At 35.6% G+C, this 19,944-nt stretch overlaps 1 protein-coding gene across 1 annotated transcript; it reads left to right on the top strand.

Moving 5' to 3' along the window:
* Window positions 1-7,339: 7,339 nt before the first annotated feature.
* Window positions 7,340-15,031, top strand: LOC575334 (26S proteasome non-ATPase regulatory subunit 7). Its single transcript, XM_774922.5, has 7 exons — window positions 7,340-7,607; window positions 9,067-9,159; window positions 10,079-10,176; window positions 10,717-10,797; window positions 12,259-12,350; window positions 13,192-13,354; window positions 14,581-15,031. The coding sequence occupies exons 1-7, from the start codon at window positions 7,445-7,447 to the stop codon at window positions 14,884-14,886; spliced, it is 996 nt and encodes a 331-aa protein (XP_780015.1). The 5' UTR covers window positions 7,340-7,444; the 3' UTR covers window positions 14,887-15,031.
* The last annotated feature ends 4,913 nt before the right edge of the window (window positions 15,032-19,944 follow it).

The raw sequence follows: 19,944 nt of genomic DNA, 5'->3' as shown, positions 1-19,944 counted from the left end.
TTCATTCATACGGTCAACTCGGATGATAGCAAGATCTCTTTTTTCAAAAACAATTCTTTCACATCTTTGTTCCTTCTCACCTCCTCATCCGACTTTCCCCCCATGATGATAATCAATATTCCTCTCATTTGCTAATCATTCTTTACACTTCCCTCTTCTGCAAATTATTTTCTTTTCAAACTTCCACCAAAGTCAATTCTGGTTTGCCTTGACACTAAACGTTCGTCTCGAAGCCCGTGATCATTAAGGTGGTCCGTTTTGAGTTTCGTCGACGACAATGAAGACGATCGTTGACGTTGAAACCTGAGGACCCGCCAAGTCGTAAACACGTTCGAATCATGCAACCCGATGGCTCGAGTTTCTCTTACTAATAAAACTGATGAGGACACAAAATGTTCGCCAGGTCCACGATCAAGTCAAAGTACATGGTAATTCAAAAAATTACCCCCTTTTTTAGAAGTGGTACAAAATTCGAATGAATTGATGAAATAATATTGGTTTAAAAAAAGGTGACGAAAATGGGCACTACCTATAATGTTGAATACAATGAATTATTATTATTGTGGGATTTTTAACATGGGTCATTTTATCATTCGATCTCTCTTTATATACATGTTTTTCTTTTCTTAGTATGGATATTATGATATTATTATCTTCTGGGTTTTTAATTCGAACTAATCTTATGAAAACGAGACGAATGACGATGGTTTTTAGTGTAACAGGTTTGTTTCTATAATAGGGGGGGGGGGGGGCAATCACCATTCCGTAGAAAGCTGGTAAGCCTACGTAATCGTAGATTATACTTTTATTGACGCTGCTGATGTGATGAGAAAAAAGGGTTAATTATTACAGAGCACTATACACAAAGCCAGCTTATTTCGTGGGAGCAGCCTAAACAAAATGTGATCCACCGACTTTGTAACTTATGAGTTTCATAATTCATTTTCAATATTTTTTTTCATTTTTTTTAATATCCATTGTTTTGAGAAGGGCAGTTTAACAGTACACATCCCTATTTCATTATTATCGGGGTTTTTTTTTTTTGGGGGGGGGGGGGCTACGCCTTTGTTACAAAATAGCTAAGATAAGGTGCCCTTTTACCGCTTGTCAATATGTAGGGAATATCAGTAGCTTTGTTTTCGTTGTAAAAGAATAGTTGTAACAGCTACCAGTAGCAACGTATGTTGCAGAAGTAGAAAGTCAACTATGAAATGGAATACACTTTTTTTGTTTATCCACCTTGTACAAGCTTTCCAACATGAGATGATGTTTCTGGTGATGGCTGTGAATAGCACTAGCGGACGAGAAGCAGGGGTGCTCGGATAGCATGGTAGAATGAAACTCTTTTTCGAACAAACAAACAGTCGTTCGCTAGCAATAAGCCGCCATGAAAAACCTTCATCCCGAACAAATAAACATCAAGAGGTCGGTCCCCATCTTCTCCGTCGTTTTTCTTTATTTTATTTCTTCATTTCGAGTTGATAGAGACGTTGGATGGATGCTCTCTCCATCTCTCTGCCTTCCACACGCCAGCTGGGAGGCAGAGAGGAGGGATGCGCGCCGTGCAAGACATCCAAGATGGGAGTCGATAGTCTGTACCCCAATCCCTCTCAATAATAGTTTGCACTTATGGGAGGACTCGTCGCTTTACCTCAACAAAATGACCTCTATCTTATTTTAAAGCTAAGCTCCAGTACTGGTAAAAAAAAAAATAGTAATTCTCACAGAATCAAACGAAACTTACACTGAATGTTCAAGATTACAAATAAATGACATGTGCCAAACAATTTTGGAAGAAAATGTATACTGGCTGAGTAATGAGCATAGAAAGACAAGGAAATCAAGGTAGTACTAGCCCCGACACCATGTGTGTTGTCCCATATATAGCTTTCTATGTGAGTGCTTGTTACTTTACCAAGACTCGGTCAAATTTATTATGATTTTGATGACTCCAGAACCTTGCAGTGCACACCAATACTTACATGCTACATGATCAACTGTTTCTGATCCTTTCCACACCTTTTCTTTCACAATGCAATCGCATTACCAGTACTAAAGTTTAGCTTTAAATTGTATCATTTCACTGTTAAAATAAATGTAAATTCATTCTACCCCCTCACTCACTGGCCATCAATGCAATAGATGATGATTGAATAATCATCATTTTGGTTGTCTTTGAATAGAGGTCTGGATTCTGAGACTAAGGATGAAGAGGGTGATGATGCTGACGGCGATCGGGAGACTGATGATGAGAAGCGAAGACGCCAAGAAATGATGAGGATTGACGAGCGAGTTGAGGAGAAGGAGCGAGCGAGCCATCCAGCTCAGCTCAGCTCGGCCTTTGAGGAGGTCGACCATTAGACGAGTGAGATGGAGGAGGGCTTTGGTCTCGACTCCAGGATTTGGAATGAATTGTCATCCTAAATAAACTTAAATAATTATGTCTTCTTTTTTCATCATTTTCACCATCGAGTTATTTCTCTATAACAACAAATTAATTTGATTTTATATATCAGTAATTGATTGGGTTTAGTTTAATCTGTGCCCCTCCGTTTATATAGTATTGCTACTACATGTTTATGAATAATTATACTCCATATGCGCTTAATACTAAGTATCAATCTAGTATCCCGGCTATAGCTGAGCCACCATAATATTACACAAGGCGCTAAAGAATTCAAGGGATTTCTTCCTAAGTTCCTACCGGGTATTCATTTACTTCATCTGGGTAGAGAGTGGTAAATGGAGATTAATGTCTTTCCAAATGACACTATTGCCGCGGCTGCATGTCTCGAACCGCGAACCTTGTGATCCATATTCCGGTAACGTGTCCACTAGACCACGACACATCATAATATGCGCAGTAAAAGAGTTGTCGATTCCGGTGGAGCAAGGTTGTAGCCATCTCCCCTGCTTCTCCACCCTAAAACACCAATCATATCACAAAATATAAAAGCTATCACGAAGGTACTCAGATATTATAAAAGTTGATAAAATATACATAATATTAATCACATACTCAAATTTGTGGGCGACAACTCCTTGTGCACCTCCCGAACTACTTGCTTAATGACGTAAATTCATGTCTTTTTCAATTTTAAATACCATAGCAAATTAAGCCGAACTATCAACCCGAATGGCCCAGAAAGAAAGAAGTAGGAAGAAGAAGAGAGAATGAACGTATATAATTATATACCGACGAGGTTTTTTTAAGGCATACGTGCGTGCTAAAACTTACATTTTCCAAAAACTTATTCCAATACCAAGACGGGATCTGTTTCGTGTTTCGATGAGGTGACGAACTCTTCTAAAAACCTTCCAAGTATTTTTTATTGCGACTGCCTTTCTCTCAACTGCAAAAGAAAAATCCTAGAGATTTTCTTCTTGGAGTAAAGCAAGGAGCCCACACAACACGAAAGCGTCTCTGCATTGTATCACGGACTTGCCCAATACATCACAATACTAAATGCCTTGGGTCATGTATCTCAAGCAAAGGAGATTTTAATATGAAATTTAGAAGAGAAGAAACGTTACGTATACAATAGATTGGTGACAATTATACTATAGGTTTTCCCGCCCAATTTGATCAGAGTTGCATTCGACTTCATGAATAGTTCAAGTTCAAGTTCGAACGGTTTTCATCAACTCTCTGCTCTCATGGTTCGAGTTCATTCTTTGAGCATTTAATTTAATTTTATATCATTCCTTTTAAATTGTATTTCATTCAATTTAGAGAGAAATCCATTCAATTTAGTGCCGCTAAGTTGTCATTCAATTTCGCGCAAGCTGGATAGACGTTCAATTTCGTGCTTAATACCAATTTCAATTTCATTTATATAGGCACACACCTTCGCACTTTGAACGTTCAAATTAAATCAACATAAACAAGTTCTGTAGTTCTATTTCATTTTTACCGCAATCTTTTCACGTCATTTTTTTTTCTTTCACTGTTTTTAATTATATAACTTAATTTTCATTCTTAAAGTTTCATAATGTTTATTTTTATCATATTCTATATATTTCTTTTCTTTCTAATCTTCTCTCCAAGTTTCACTGTATTCCCTAGCAGTATCGACATAACACTTACAGAATGGTTTATAAATCATGATTTGTTTGCATGACGGTTTGTCAGAAGAATGAGATATTTCACTATAAGGGAAAGGTCCCATTTCAAGGTACATAAAGTTTGCATAATTAATTCAAAGAGATGCAGATTGCAAAGAATATAAACAGTAACAGAAAAAGACTGCCCAAATGCTGTAATTGCTTGCCTATTCGTCAATTTGAATACCCTAACGGTCATCAGGGCGATGCATTTTTAATTTGAACGCGCTTTTTACACGTTTATGTGAAAAAAATCATGAAATTGCATGCTTATACAATTAAATTGAAAGAACTAATTAGCTTTTTGAATGTTGATCTCGGTGATCATTCAAATTCGCTCGAAACTGAATGATCGCATCGTTAAATCGGATGCAACTCTGATGAAATTGGGCGGGAAAACCTATATATATATAATTACGTATAATATACACTGATATCAAATATAACACGCTACAGGCTGAACTTCTTACATAAATGATTTCTCCTATCTCTTACAATAATCATTGCAGCCTTCCCGCCATCCTAACCCGTGAAAGAACATCAGGCTATCAATGCAAACAAAAAAGATATCAATATACCCAACAAAAGTTTAGGTACATTATATGAAAAACATGAATAAAATTTTCACAACTATTAAATTGGAATTATTCCAAGGAAGCCTAACTTTCAACATGCTTCGTCAAAGTCAGGGTTCAAATTAACTGTAAAATTGATAATGAGGACATCGGAAAGCAAAATAAAACAAATCAACAAAAAAAAATGTGATAGTCACACTAGAGAGAGCATATACGATAAGCAAGAGATAGTATGGATATGGAATGGCTTTTATCAATGGAATAATACTGATGGGCAGTCGTGCTGGATGAAAGATAAAGATGAAAGAAAAAGATGAGAGATAGCTATGGGTAACAGGAGGAATGTAGAAATGCGCAAAATAGAATCGAAATGGTTTTGTTGCGTGATGCGGAAGGCCGCTGGAACACGAAAAGCCCTCGATAGTTCGACAACCATAATAAGTTCGGGAGAGGTCTAAAATGTTGGCATAAAAATGTCGTTTTAATGTCAACTTCTTTCAAAACAAACACGTCATTGTGTCGGCTCTGATTGAGCTTGGCATCCTGTTGGATATAAAATGGTGTGTAACATTTTGAAGATTTACTATAACATCGACTTAAATCACATGGTTCTTTTCTCTGTTCCACATTTGTTTACCCCCCCCCCCCTTTAATTATCTATCTCTATCTCTTTTTTTCTATGACTTTCTCCCTCTCTCTCTCTCTCTCTCTCTCTCACTCTCTCTCTCTCTCTCTCTCTCTCTCTCTCTCTTTCTCGCTTCTTCTCCTTACTCATCTATTTCGCCCTCTTTTCTCCCACCCGGCCCCCTCTCTCTCTATCTCTCTCTGAATAAAAACGATTTGTATTTGCTCTGCCCCCTCTCTCTCTCTCTATATATATACTATGTCTGACTCTTTCTTTTCTCTCTCTCTCTCTCTCTCTCTCTCTCTCTCACTCTCTCTCTCACACACTCTCTCTCCCTCTCACTCTATCTCTGTAAATGTGTTGCTAAATATTGTAACTGTGATGATGCAGTACTGACCAATAAATATTTCACCTATTTCACTTATATATTTATCGTCATCTAAAAATCTTCCGAGCCTTCGCACTTAATTTAATACAACTTAATCCAAATAGTCATCATCGTTCATATTCATCCTTTTAGTTATTTCCATGCTCATATAATAAGAAGAAGAAAACATATAAGAATATAATGGTCATGCAAGGTTGCTCGTCATAATTCTTTCTTAAAGCTTTTAAAAAATTTCCTCCGACCTAACTCTCGCTTTCACTCGAACACAACACTATAAAAGCTTCCATGTTTTTAAGAATTCGGTGAAAATGTTCGAAATGAAAGATTTATGAGACTCTGGCGGTCACGGGTAATTAGGATGAACCACCACAACGTGGGCGAAAACACGCCCTCTTTCCATTGTGACGTTTAATTGAGCGTCGATGGAAGCCAACAATGTGGACTCTAACTTTGAAGTACACATCAATAATAAAACCACAAAGATTTGTGACACTTGTTTAGAAAAGGCTTACTCGAACTTTAACATTAAAAACAAAAATAGATTGTAATAACCAAACACGATGATATGCTATAGGCCTCTTTTTCAAGCATGCTTTCTTCGTTTCACGTACTTTATCAATAATTCTTCCAATGCGCTCGAATTGTAAAAATGCTAAATATCGTAAAAGAATCAAAGAATAGGCCATGAATAATAATTATCCTAAATAACCATAATTATAAAGCGATCTGAGAACTGACCACTGAACTAGTTATAGTTGTTGCAGTGAACCTGGTTGAAGAAAAAGCTTTGGCGCCATCTAGTGACAAGAGGTGGGCATTGAAATCTGAGTTTGATCACTGATTTCTCTGATCATGATTGTTTCAACTGACGAATCCACAAAAAATTGGGATATTAATGGTTCACTTTGTGCGATTTCTTTCTGAAGGGGGAGGGGGCATCCCATGATGGATACGCCACTGATTGTAATAATTATACACTTACCCTTTATGGAACAACAATTCCTCTTTAAAAAAAAAGATATGATGGCTAGGCATATCCATATCAGTTGAAAGAAAGTTCATGTCATAAAAGAAGGATAAAATTGTAACACGAAAGCTATCCTATGTATAAAAAGGACAAGACGTATCATTAGCTCTGCATACCTTTTGCATTATTAGGTGGTGATATAGAAATACAAACAAATTTGTGGAAGGGATGTTATCAATTTGTTGTATTTTTTTTATTCTATTCATTGTATTTGTATTGATTTTTTAGGGCGGCAACTTCATAAGCCCTACCCCATTCAGTAAAATAGTGAAATACAGAAAAAGCAAAGTTATGTAAACTGAAACGATAGGTTTTTACGGATAAAACAGTGACGAAATTTTTAAAGACACGTTTCCTGTGCCAATTTTACATTTCTCTATATTTTTAAACTTTCAAGGGATCGGAATTTTCTAATGTTATCTCTTTCTTGGTACAATACTAAAATCTGTTTCTTGGTACAGCAATATGATCTTTTTGAATTAAATGAATAAAGTACTGTTATCTTATTCTTGGTCCTATGTTCTTTTGGAATAAAATTTAAAAAAACATGTTCGACCCGCGGTCCCCGTTCAACTTTGTGTTATAGCGCCATCTATGTTTAAATTTTGTCAGCTGTTTTATTGTCGATTCATTTCAACTTGCTTCTCAGACGTCAGACCCACACGTGCAAAAATCAGTGTGTGAAAAATTGGCATTGTAAACCGTCACTAAAATAGCTGTTAATAATGTCTGCGCCGACAATTGAAATAAAGAAAGTGGTTGTTCATCCACTAGTGCTTCTAAGCGTCGTTGATCATTTCAACAGGATACGAAATCAAAGAAGAGTCGTCGGCGTTTTGCTGGGATCGTGGAGACAGGGAGTGTGTGACATTGCAAATTGTTTCGCAGGTAAACAATCACATCAAATAATTTTGTTAAGAAATCACAAATGATGGTATTTGCATTTAATATGTGTATCGTTATTGTAGTTCAATGCAATATTCACTATTATTTTAACGAACTGTCTGTTTAAGTTTCTTGAGTAACATTATTTCTATCAAAATAAAAATGTTTTTTTTCTTCGTTTCTTGAGATGAGAGATGAAATTGAAAATGAAAGAGAGTCTGACAAACACTTCACAAAGCTGACTTGACATAGACTCTACCTGAGTTTCATTTGGACAGTAGTAAAGTAGATCTAGTAGTAGCCTAGACTACTGTGTATTTCAGGCTCAGTCATGGTGCTAACTAATTGCATATGCCCAATTCCATGGTGGTTAGTAACGACTAACGTTACATTTTCAAGGGCATCTTTGATTGGACATTGTACGCCTTATTGAAATTATATTTCTTTGGTTATATTCTACGCTTCATCAGTTGTGTTTGTATGAAATATCTATCATTCAATCCTTTTGATTTTAAGTGATACTTAAAAATGTTGGTTGGTCACGTTACAGTTAGTAGCGTAATACTACTAACAACACCTGGCTTGGAAAATCATTAAAAAAAATTGGGTTTTAACATCTTAGTTTTGCCAAGCTTTTCTATTGTTTCAATGTCTAGAAATGCAGTTCATAATGTAATCGAGGTCTACATTGACTAGTTGCATTTTCATCCGAAATACAATTTTAACATAATGTACATGAATGCTTAAACTAAGATTTTATGCAATGATTTTTGTAGTCCCGAATATAATAATTAATGTACAGTTTCAGATTCTCCAGGAAAGGGGCATGCGATGATAAAATCAATGGTAGAAAATGATCCTACTATTCTATCTAGGAACATAATCCTAATTTCAACCATCTTGGGTAAAATTAAAAGGTGGAAGAAATACTGATTTTAATATTGTCTGTCATGTCTCATAATCTGTGAAATTGCCAATAAAATTATCCATTCAAGTTAGATAAACATCAATTACCGGTAGATATGAATTGGAAGGCTCCCTGTAAGATTAGAAGTTACATGTAGCAGAAAAGAACCACACCCTTGCATTGCATCCCAAGAAATGGACATTAAAGCTTGACGTTTCAAAGTATTTTGCGTTTAGGAGAATGTGGTTTTTGCCCACTGAGTGTTGCCCAATGGTTTGTACCATGTACATGTATATTGAGAGGTCCCCCCCCCCCTTTTTTTAAAAATAAAGTTAACAATACTTGACAGTACTGTAAATATGTTACGCCATTTTTTAGAGGGGGACCAAGTTAAAATTCCATTCTGAAGGGACAGATATCTAATTGAAGGAGTTCCCAAGATAGTGAGTAGTGAGTACCGGTAGATCGGAAAGCTAGTCTTGTATAAGAACAAATGCACACTTTGAAATGTCTAGTCGCATTTACCATGTTAACACTCTCTCTCTCTCTGCTAAGTTCCATTTGATGAAGATGACAAAGATACTTCTGTGTGGTTCTTGGATCATGATTACCTGGAGAACATGCACACGATGTTCAAGAAAGTCAATGGTAAGCTGACAATCACTTCAGGACAGGGATTTTACAAATGCTAAATCAAATCAGCTCTTCCACTTCAATTTGGCAACACTGAACATTTGATTTTTCTATTAATGCTATATGCACAGTGTAATGTAACAGAAATGAAAATGATACAATAAAAACTTGTTTAAAAAATATATACCGGTATATATATATATATAAATGAAAAAATCTCAATCATGAGTCTTGGTAGTCTTTGATGGCACCTGTAGCTAATGATTGCCTCACATGGTGAGGTTTGAATCTTGAACCTTGAAATAGAAGCCTCTTTCAGCAGCTCCTAGAAGCTATCCTGCGATGATAGGCTTGCAGCAACATCAGGTGGAAAATGGATTGTCAGATGGTGGGCCTCTTTACCAACGGAAAATATTAATTTAAGAAAAGGAAGGGGAAAATGAAAGAAGTACTTGTACATGTACATTTTGACATTAAAGTAGTATCAGCATTTCTACATGAAGGTAGCATCAGTATTGATATCAACATTGATAAAAATACTATTACCTAATTATATAGATACTTGTACATGTAGGGCAGCCTATACGTTGCAGGCATGGTAGTCGTCGTAATCGCATCCAATCCACCCGTTGAAATGACAACACTTGAAGCAATTATAATAAGAGGCTACAAGTTAATCATTATGGCTGTTAAAGCCCCACTGTCCTACTTGTAGCTACTTGCTCCCTCTACATAGAAAACTTCCCCAGTCTGTGCCTGTTGGTCCCCCATGATCCTCTTTTTCTTATGTTAGTTGAGAGCTGAGTTAATGAGATAGCCACCTGTCAGTGACCTCGCTGTGTGGTCTAATCCCTTCTGGCCCAGTAGTATTGACGGTCTTTAAATTGTGGATTTGTAATATGTTTATTTCTTTTTTTCATGTCCTCCCATCTAGCAAGGGAAAAGATTGTAGGATGGTACCATACAGGTCCCAAGCTTCATCAGAATGACATCGCAATCAATGAGCTCATCAGGAAATACTGCCCGAACTCTGTAAGTGTGTGTCTCAGTATTCTGGTAAAGTAGTCATTTGTCATCTAAGGCAGAACCATAAACATTATTGACAAACAGTATGTGATACATCAATTGACTTGTGTGCTTAAAGGATAGAGGAATGGTTGTTTCAATAATACTGTTTAAACACGTGTAGAAATGTGTACATGTACATGTACCTCCGATTTGACATTTTTACGGAAATCAGCCTTTTGTAGCAATGATGTGTCTCTTTATGTCAATTAATGTACATCAAACAATAAAAGTGATCATGAACCTTACACTCTGAAATGATAAGTATACTGACAATTCTAGCATGAAACTGTTAGTTCAACCTACATGTAGTTTGCTTAAACAGCCAATATTTGCATAGAATAATGAATACCAATAGTTTATTTTAAGAGGAGGAAATAGGTGCAGACAACTTAACCTCAATGAGTTATTATGTGGCTGTATTATGTGGCTTTATAAGCTCAACACTGTTTTGTATTCCAACTCTGATAAAATGCTAATATGTTTATCTACATTTTTCCCTGTTAGGTATTATGTATCATAGATGCGAAACCTAAGGAAATTGGATTACCAACAGAGGCTTACTATGCAGTAGAAGAAGTTCATGATGTGAGTACATTACCAATCTTAACTATTGTTAATCATATACATATTATACAAATATACACTGCTTTGAGAGGTTCTGGTTAAAACTATGCGCAAGAGGTGACTCCAATAGTACTATTTGCTGAGGGGCGCAGCCCCGAAGCAAATGGTACTTTTGGAGTCACCGAGGCCCATAGTTTAACCAGTACCTCAAATAGAAGGCATGGTATATTTGTTTTATATCCTGCATTAAAAATTTATTTAAAAAAAAACAAAAACATTTTTGGGAAAAAAACATTTAGAACCAAAAAAATGTCAATTTTTATCTAAAAAGATTTAAAATATTTTGTTTTCATATTATTGAGATTTGAAGAAAAAAAATTGATTCAATTAAAAAAAAAAAAAAAAAACTTTTTTTTTCAACTCCCAAATAGTAAACCAAAATAGTACTCTCATATAGTACTTTCTAAAAATAGCTCAAATATTTCTGGTCATGTGACGAGCTCTCAACCAATCAAAAGCCAACAAATTGTTGATGCAGGATATAATAATGATTATGTAAATGTATGCGCATGGGCATTGGTTATGAGTTGGAGAATGGGAGATGCAATAAACCACCACAGTCATGGGTAAATCTTGGTTGTTTTTTGTTAATATTCTCCTGCTTTGAGTGATTGTGTGTTGTTTGAGGTTAGAGGGATAATAATGCCAAACAGCTAGAACCCCTTCTCATTGTAATAGTACACTCTTACACTCATACATATTTTGTATTTTGTTCCTTTAGTCGAGGGACATACATGTATTCAGAGACACATTATTTGTCTGTTTAAAGCCAGAAGGGCATTAACTTACATTCATTTTACACATTGTTAACTCCCTTATGACTCCAAACAGAGGAATTATACTCTAGTCTAATACTAATAGCCACATGTAATATTATCTGGAGAACAAATTACATGACTGGTTTGGGGTATGTTATTATATTTTTCTTATTTTTTAAAGTTATTAAATTTTGTAATAATGCCTAGAAAAGTAGAAATGTTGTCAGTGAGCATAAGATTCTTCCTAGTTTTCTGCAAACTAATCAAAGAAGCTGAACTCAATATTGATCTTCATGAAGTGTTTATATTTCTCAATCAAATTTGTGGAAATGAAAATCGAAAACAACTACAATTGTTAACAATCAAATGTAATTTGTTCTTTGTTGGGTGTACTTTGGATTCAGTTCCAAATCTTCCAATGCAAAGTTGGGCTGAAGAGCAATTATAACAGAGTTCATCCACCATTTTGTAACTATAAAGATAACGAGAGGGAAAAAATGATCCTCGTTTAGATTTTCTGTAATTTTCATAAGACAGAACACTTTTTGGCAAGGTCTTTTAGCACCTACAGTACCAGCTTCATGAATGGACAAACAAATAACATAGGTAGAAGATATGTATTTAACCTCGTCTTTTTCATCTTATTTCTATCATATTATTTAAGGATGGAACACCAACATGTAAGACGTTCGAACACATCCCAAGTGAGATGGGTGCAGAGGAGGCAGAAGAAGTAGGAGTAGAACATCTACTTAGGTAAGAAATTGTTAAGAAAATTAAAGGCATGATGGCTCAGTGGTAGAGCAGTGGTCTCGTAACCGGGAGGTCTGGGTTCGAAACTAAGTCGATGCGTCAGTGCCCTTTGGTGAGGCATTGATCCTCATTACCAAGTCTCTCGGAGAGGACTTAAAGCCGTTGGTCCCCTGGCTGCTTACTTACAAGCATACACATACTTTCTTAGCAGTCAAGTAAAACAAACAAACAAGCATATATTAAATTGCCTCAGATTATTCACGATAAGATTGCTTTAAGATTATCGTGCCTTTTCAGTAGATTAACCTTTATGATTGACTTTGTTCCATTGTTGTACATTCATATATTCTTACATTGTACCTCTCTTTTCCACTATGCTTTGAGCTAAGAACCTTGGTTGTGTAGAGCTGATGCACAATAGATACTTAAGTTACCGTATTGTTAATTTTTAGCGGGATTACATGTACGTTATCACTTTTCTCTGGAGATCAAAACATTTAATTAACTTTGAATTACATCCTTTTCATTACCGGTATATCAATCAGATTTATTTATTTTTGTGAAATACATCCATAAGCTCGGAAGTTCCTAATCCTAAGTGAGTAACTGCTAAGCAGTACAAATGTTTGGTACAAAACAATAAATGAATAAATATCTAAATGATTGAAAAGACAACACTAAAATATGTAAGATGGACAATAAATGTATGGGGTCACTTTTCAAAATGTTACATGAAGATATCTACTTTCCAATATTACTAACAATCTGCTTAGCATTATATAGGAATGATTACTGTGGTTCACAACTTCACATTTATTCTCTCTATGCTCTTCTCATTCTATAGAGATATTAAAGACACAAGCGTAGGAACGTTATCACAGAGGATCACGGCCCAGCTGTTAGGTTTGAAGGGGCTGCAATCCCAGATCCAACACATCAGTGGTTACTTACAGAAGGTAGCAGCAGGAGAGTTACCCATCAACCATACCATCATTTATCAATTACAGGTCAGTAGTAGTAGTACTTCATGGATCTTAAGATAACATGTAGAGGGTCGATTGGTGAAACCGGCTGTACCTTGTAAATTGTTGTAACCATGCAAATCTGTGATATTGGTTGTCGGTTTGTACTGAATTTAGAATAAGATACATATATATTTTTTGTTTAATAAATGTAATGCTTCCTGGGAAAAATTGCTTTAATTTTAATTCCAGGACCAGTGATGGCCTGGTGGTAGAGTTACTGCCCGGCAAGCAGTAGATGGCAGGTTCAAATCCCGCTGGTTCCAAGATTTTTTCTGACTTGTTTTTCAATTACAGATCGATCAATCGATCTTATTTACTGGGTGTATTAGCCACAAATATGTTCAAACTAAAGATATATATATAGTCTATTGCATGAAGCTGCTTTACAATGGTTGGGTCAGGTAGTTACAGTACATGTAGCTATTTTAACCCGGTGACTACTGAATTCCTTCATTGCCATAGGCTTAACACAGGGGCTATCCTGATTCCAGTAGGCAATTTGTTAACATTTGTTCACAGCCCTGATGGTTCAAACCTTGTGCACAAGAGTTTGTGTCTGCAAAATCATGAATATTTACCCAGTTTCCTTTTGTGAAAGAATTGTGATACTATTGGCCTCTAGATCTTATCATATTTACTTTGATATCATCCTTGTTGATGCTGTTTCAAATCTTGCCAATAGTCAGAAATGGTAATAATCCTTGAATATAGTGTGCAGAATGGCCTTGATTATGTTATTTTTTCGTCATGGTGATTGTACAATATCACAAATTCATATAGTTATTTGCATTAAAGTGACTCAGTAACATTGCCTCAGATTCTGAAACAAAATTTAGCTCATGCTACAATCATAATTATAAACCTTTAGGTCAGTCAGGAATCCCATGACTTTTACAAGCCGATCACCTGTCTGATTATCAAGATATTTATGATTGGAAATGGAAATTTCATTTTTCGTTTTCCTAACAGTTTTTATAACACTACAGTCTAATGGGGAAAATGAGTATGGTAAAACCGGTCTCTCAAAGATTCTTACTTTTTGAACCGCAATTTTTTTAATATTTCACCTTATCACAGACACTGATAACACGTAGGACCATGCATCTCAGATTTAAAATTGTTAAATGATGCCTTTAACATGTCATCAAGGTTAGACTTTCAAGTTTACAATCATCCTCTTTTCCCCACTCTCTACCACCCCCACTCAGGATGTATTCAACCTCCTCCCGGACGTGAACCTCAACGACTTCGTTAAGTCCTTGACCACCAAGACAAACGACCAGATGCTGGTGGTCTACCTGGCCTCTCTCATCCGCTCCATCCTCGCTCTCCACAACCTCATCAACAACAAGATCCAGAACAGGGATCTAGAGAAGCAGGAGGGCAAGAAGAAGGAGGAGAAGAAGGACGAGAAGAAGGAGGATAAAGAGAAGAAGGACGATAAGGACAAAAAGGATGACAAGAACAACAAGAGTAAAGACAAGAAGGACTCGAAGTCTAAGGATAAGAAGTAAAATGTGAGATGACACCGAGCTATTAAATGGACTTGAAAGGGGGGCTCCTTGAAGGAGCATACCTAGAGCCGTAGTGAGATATCGAGGGGTCAGTGACACAAAGACGTAACTCCATTTTGGCCATTAACAACAAAAAGTTGTTTATGTGTCACTGAGCACTTGGGCCTTAAGGAGTTAAGTCTATGTTTCACTAGGCATTGACTTCAATGGGGTGTTGGGTGAAGTTAAGTCTTTGTGTTTCCGGGAAAGCCCACATTTTTCTGAACATTTCAATATCAAATACTCATTTTGGCAAAATATGGAGTTACCTCTTTGTGTCACTGAACCCTTGATATTGTTCATAGAAGGATTTTCGTACAAAGAACAGCCTTGATATTTGATCGAGATGTAATGGATGCTATGAAAACATGAGGATAATTTTGTTTAATTTAGTGTTTTTTTAGACAAAATCTCCTTAGCCTAAATAAGTTGATGCACTTTCAATTGCAGGCTTACGATGGGAAAGAAAATGAGCTTTATTTGCATTTAAACTCTGCTTCTGAATGCAACCTTTGTGTCCTTTTTGCTCCCTAGAAACATGATTCCCACCCCCCCCCCCCCAATAAATTGATAAACTAAAATTGTTTTGATACATGAACATATATTGTAAAGGGATGGGAGGGCCAAAACAAAAAGGGAAAATGTGTAATGTCTGAAGGCATTTGTACAAGATGTTCATATGTGCTGGTGTATGTGTTTAATTTGAAGTTTTAATGTACATGTATACATGAATTGCTATAGCAAATTAATATTTAGAAGACAAAAAAGAACTGCTCATTTTTTGAGTTTTAGGTTTACATATTTTTCTACATTCCATTACATCAAAATCAAATACAGACGAATAACTGTTTGACAGTCATTTAATTAGAATATATTCAAACAGGTCTATCCAGAATAATCAGGGGCAGAAAAACATGTTAAATGCATTAAGATACTTAAACCTTTTTAAACCATCACCCTTGGAATTGCAATGTATTCAGTGTTTCTTCCAAAAGTGCATCTCAACAATTTTGGCATTAAAACTCTCTTTGTTTAAAGCCTCGGTCGCAAATGCCATTGCGAACTGCTACGAACGCCGTACAAACGATTTTCAGACAATGGAAAAATGGAGATTCGTACAAAATTTTCGTTCGTACAAACCCTTTGTGACCCTAGCATAAATCATCCCAAATCACCCATTTCAATTTCAAATTTGATGCTTATATGGTATCTTCCCTATTTATATGCATCTGTTTCGCTCTTCAAATGAGTGACTTTTTTATGTCGACGAGCTCAGGTATGAAAGAGATGGCATCATCTATTTTGCTCTGGTCAAAATTCACCTACAATCATTGCTAAAAGAAAATATTGTACCCACTCCTATTTTTCTCTTGTACAGTTCAACATTACAAGCTTTTAATTTATAGAAGCCTATTGAATAGCTAAATAAAATCAATCACCTTATGAAAGAGGAGAAATGTTGTATCCGGTAAGATTTCAGACTTGATTTATTGCATCAAGTTTGGAGAGAGTAAGGGTTAGCTTTATAAGCCTGACCCAGATTTGTATTTATAGTAAGTTTGCTATCGTTCAATTTTGTGTCTTATGTCTGTTATGTTTATGTTTTGTTACAAAACAATAAAATTCAACAAAGGTACATGTCTCTATTTGTGTTAATATTGTGTGTATATTCAATATGGTAATACATGTACAGTGGAACCTCATAGAGAGCTCTGATATAATGAGGTATCTGTTATAACAAGGTGATTTTGCTGGTCCCAACTCTTTATATTTTTATTTTTTTACCCTCATATAACAAGATTCTTGATATAACAGGATAATTCCTTGGTCCCAAGGAGCTTGTTATAACGAGTTTCCAATGTATTTGCACGAGAATGGGTATTTGTGTGTCTGTACATGCCATAGCTTCATCCATCCTATTCCTTCTACTGTCGGCTGAATGTGTGAAATGCTTGAGATTTTGTTCATCGAGTTACATTGCTTGCAATTAAAGATTATTTTGTTACTGTTGTATTCACTATCACATGTGATGTGATTGTGAATATTACAGTGATGCTCTTAGTTTGCCTGGTAAAGCATATGGTCACATCAACATCATTAGCACCTCATCTCATTTCACCTTTACCTCCTCCTCCCCCACCTCCACCTCGCTCAACCTCTATCCATGTTGCTCTTATTCTTTTTGCAGTCATGTATCCCATGCTGTGTTCCATGTATTCTCTTCCTCAAACTTCATTTTGCTCACGATGACATCAGGGCCCATATTCATAAAACCTTACTAAACTAGTTGTCATCTAATCACATACATGTAATACATTGATAGTTAAAAACTAGGCTTACCGGTAGTAAGGTTTTATGAATATGAGCCAAGGTTGCTGTACAACCTGTTTATCATATATTTTCTTTTCTCAGAATCTCATTTCATCCAATACCAACTCCCTGTACCTTTCAACCTCTATTTTTCCTCCTTTTTTCTTTGTTCCTTCACTCATAAGCCATCTCTCTCTCTCTCTCTCTCTCTTATCCACTCTTCTTTCTTCCACTTCCAGTCGACTTTGGTACAAATGACCCCCAAATATCTACAGATCTTAGAATAATCACTGCCAAAGTGAGGGAGGTGCTTCATGAATATTTTGTTTGCCCTTTTGAGAAGAATACTCCTACCTGTGTATCAGACAGGAGAATGTGCCGTCAGTGCAAACATGAATAATTATGAACTTTCATGAGCACAAATACAGTATTTGTCTCAATGAGTTAACAATGTTGGTACAAATGACTGTATCTGCCCCCGTGCGCAGATTGTATCTACGAACTAGCTTATTCTCAGACACATTACAGGTTGAAACACAGCAAGTGCACTCTAAAATTCAAAATGTTAAAGATACTATGTCCCTTTTGCAGCTCACCCCCAATTCTGTAGAACTTTGCAGGAATTATGAATATGTCATGTATGTCCTATCTGTGAAATTTAAACGTTAGCAGTGTCCTAATATTCAAATTATGCAAGGAAACCCGTTTACTCGCTAGACTTCACTGTCAGACACTATTGAGTGACTGACTGGCTTTTCTTCTTTGGTAATAATATACATAAAATGAGCTGTAAAGGGTACATGAGCATTTGTCTATAATAACCCACTTCTTGTAATGGCCAAAATTAAAGTGATCGAATCTTTGCGCAGCATAAAACATATACGACCATTCAGTACAACGGTCTGAAAATCAAGACTATTACTTATTGGCTCTATAGCTCCCAAGTCGATTTGACAACTAATAGTCGTTATTTTCCCACTTTTTCCCAGACATTTTCAAGCCCCCTTTTTTTTAAGGGAAGTTCTAAATTAGTATTATCTTTCAAATGCCGTTGGAATTTAACCTTTTCATTTTTTGGCCTGCAAATGGGACATAGTACCATTAAAATAATTTGTGAGGAGACTTCACTACATATTTGGATAAAATGTAGTGGTGTAGGCCTTGATCTCAACCGCTTTTCCCATTATGCTTATTAACACAATTTGAATGTCTTTTCTTTTTGTGAGGGGGGGGGTATTACTCCTCTTTCAATTCTTTCTTATTCTTCTTGTCGTTATACTGTTATAAGATGAATTCCCATACCGTCCCACATCATGGTGAATTAATGAAGACATCGCTACATTTTGCTTTCAAATTATATATTCTTTTATTTTATATGTTTTGTGAATTCTGTCACACCAGATTGAAAATAAGTACATTAGAAACATCACATATTCAAATTACATAAATATACATTTACATTAATAAATCTCAAGTATGTACATCTCTTTAAAAATATTCTACATACGGTACATATGAATTAAAAAGGCAGTCATTTAACAATGATGATAGTTGAAACCATTGATTCATCATTTCTTTCATTGGCATCTAGATAGATATACAAGTTGCTACTTAACTGTAAACTTTCCAATACTCATAACCACTGCTGCAAATGTATAGATGAAAGTACAATAGGCAGTCTCTTCAATAAATATGTGTATATCACACAAACCAATATACCATATATTATTCTATAAGGCTTGACCCTGGCTCTCTTTATACATCATCTTACTGGCAACAACAAAAAATCCAAATTGCTTAAAACTATACCATATTCCAAACATTTGTGCTAGACATGATTTTATGTTATAATCCCTCCACACTTTGACCTCATCTCATCATGATGTAGATAACATGATCATTCAACACTTAACTATTTTATACAGCTACATGAAACCTCCCTGACTAAACACATAAACAGCCTTTTGGTACATATAAATACACATGTAACGTCATAAAGATAATTCATACAATTGCAGTAATGACAAAAATACATGTTTGTTGAAACATTTTACATCAAACATATTTGGCTCATTATCAAGTTAACATTTCAATCATAAGTATTGCAATAAAGAATTGTCATACAAATAATTTTGCTCAATCTAATGTCAAAACTGTGCACCTGTAAAACAAAATTACACATAAAATAAGGCAATTTTGAAGAGTACTGAATATTCTAAAGATTACGAAAGAGATGTTGATCACCATAGTAATAAAAGAGCTTAAAATTGAGTATCGATACACGGCTTGAATTATTAAAAAACCAGAAGAATGATATAATTGGTGCATTCATACTAAATGTCTTTGCTATTTGTCTACAAAAATATCTTGCAGTCCTTTACATATATTGAATGACGTTTTTATTTGATTGTAGGTTCTACTAAATCCTTAGTATAAAACTTGCCTGAAGTATATTTAGATAACAATAGACGGAAAGAAAAAAAAAAAGCAAAATTGGAATCAAATGGTTAAGTCACATCCACCTCAAAAACATTTTCTCCCAGGTTCTGTTTCATGATCACATTTTCTCTGACTGAATGAAAAGGCAAATATGCAATGAAAAATGCATTGTCTGAAAGCTCCATCAAACAGTCGTCATGATTGAAAATGCAACAACCTTACCTGAATGACTCTATGAAGATTTTGGTTGAGCAAACCGCAATTCAAAGT

The sequence above is a fragment of the Strongylocentrotus purpuratus genome, unplaced genomic scaffold, assembly GCF_000002235.5.
Source record: "Strongylocentrotus purpuratus isolate Spur 01 unplaced genomic scaffold, Spur_5.0 spur5_scaffold_8, whole genome shotgun sequence".
Classification (NCBI taxonomy): Eukaryota; Metazoa; Echinodermata; class Echinoidea; order Camarodonta; family Strongylocentrotidae; genus Strongylocentrotus; species Strongylocentrotus purpuratus.
The sequence above is the reverse complement of the archived record's forward strand: the minus strand, read 5'-3'. Positions and strand labels throughout refer to the sequence as shown.

Coding starts and splice junctions, on each gene's coding strand:
- LOC575334 (XM_774922.5), top strand. CDS start 7,445: ATGTCTGCGCCGACAATTGAAATAAAGAAAGTGGTTGTTCATCCACTA. Junction 9,160..10,078: donor GATGTTCAAGAAAGTCAATG/GTAAGCTGACAA, acceptor CCTCCCATCTAG/CAAGGGAAAAGATTGTAGGA. Junction 10,798..12,258: donor CAGTAGAAGAAGTTCATGAT/GTGAGTACATTA, acceptor ATATTATTTAAG/GATGGAACACCAACATGTAA.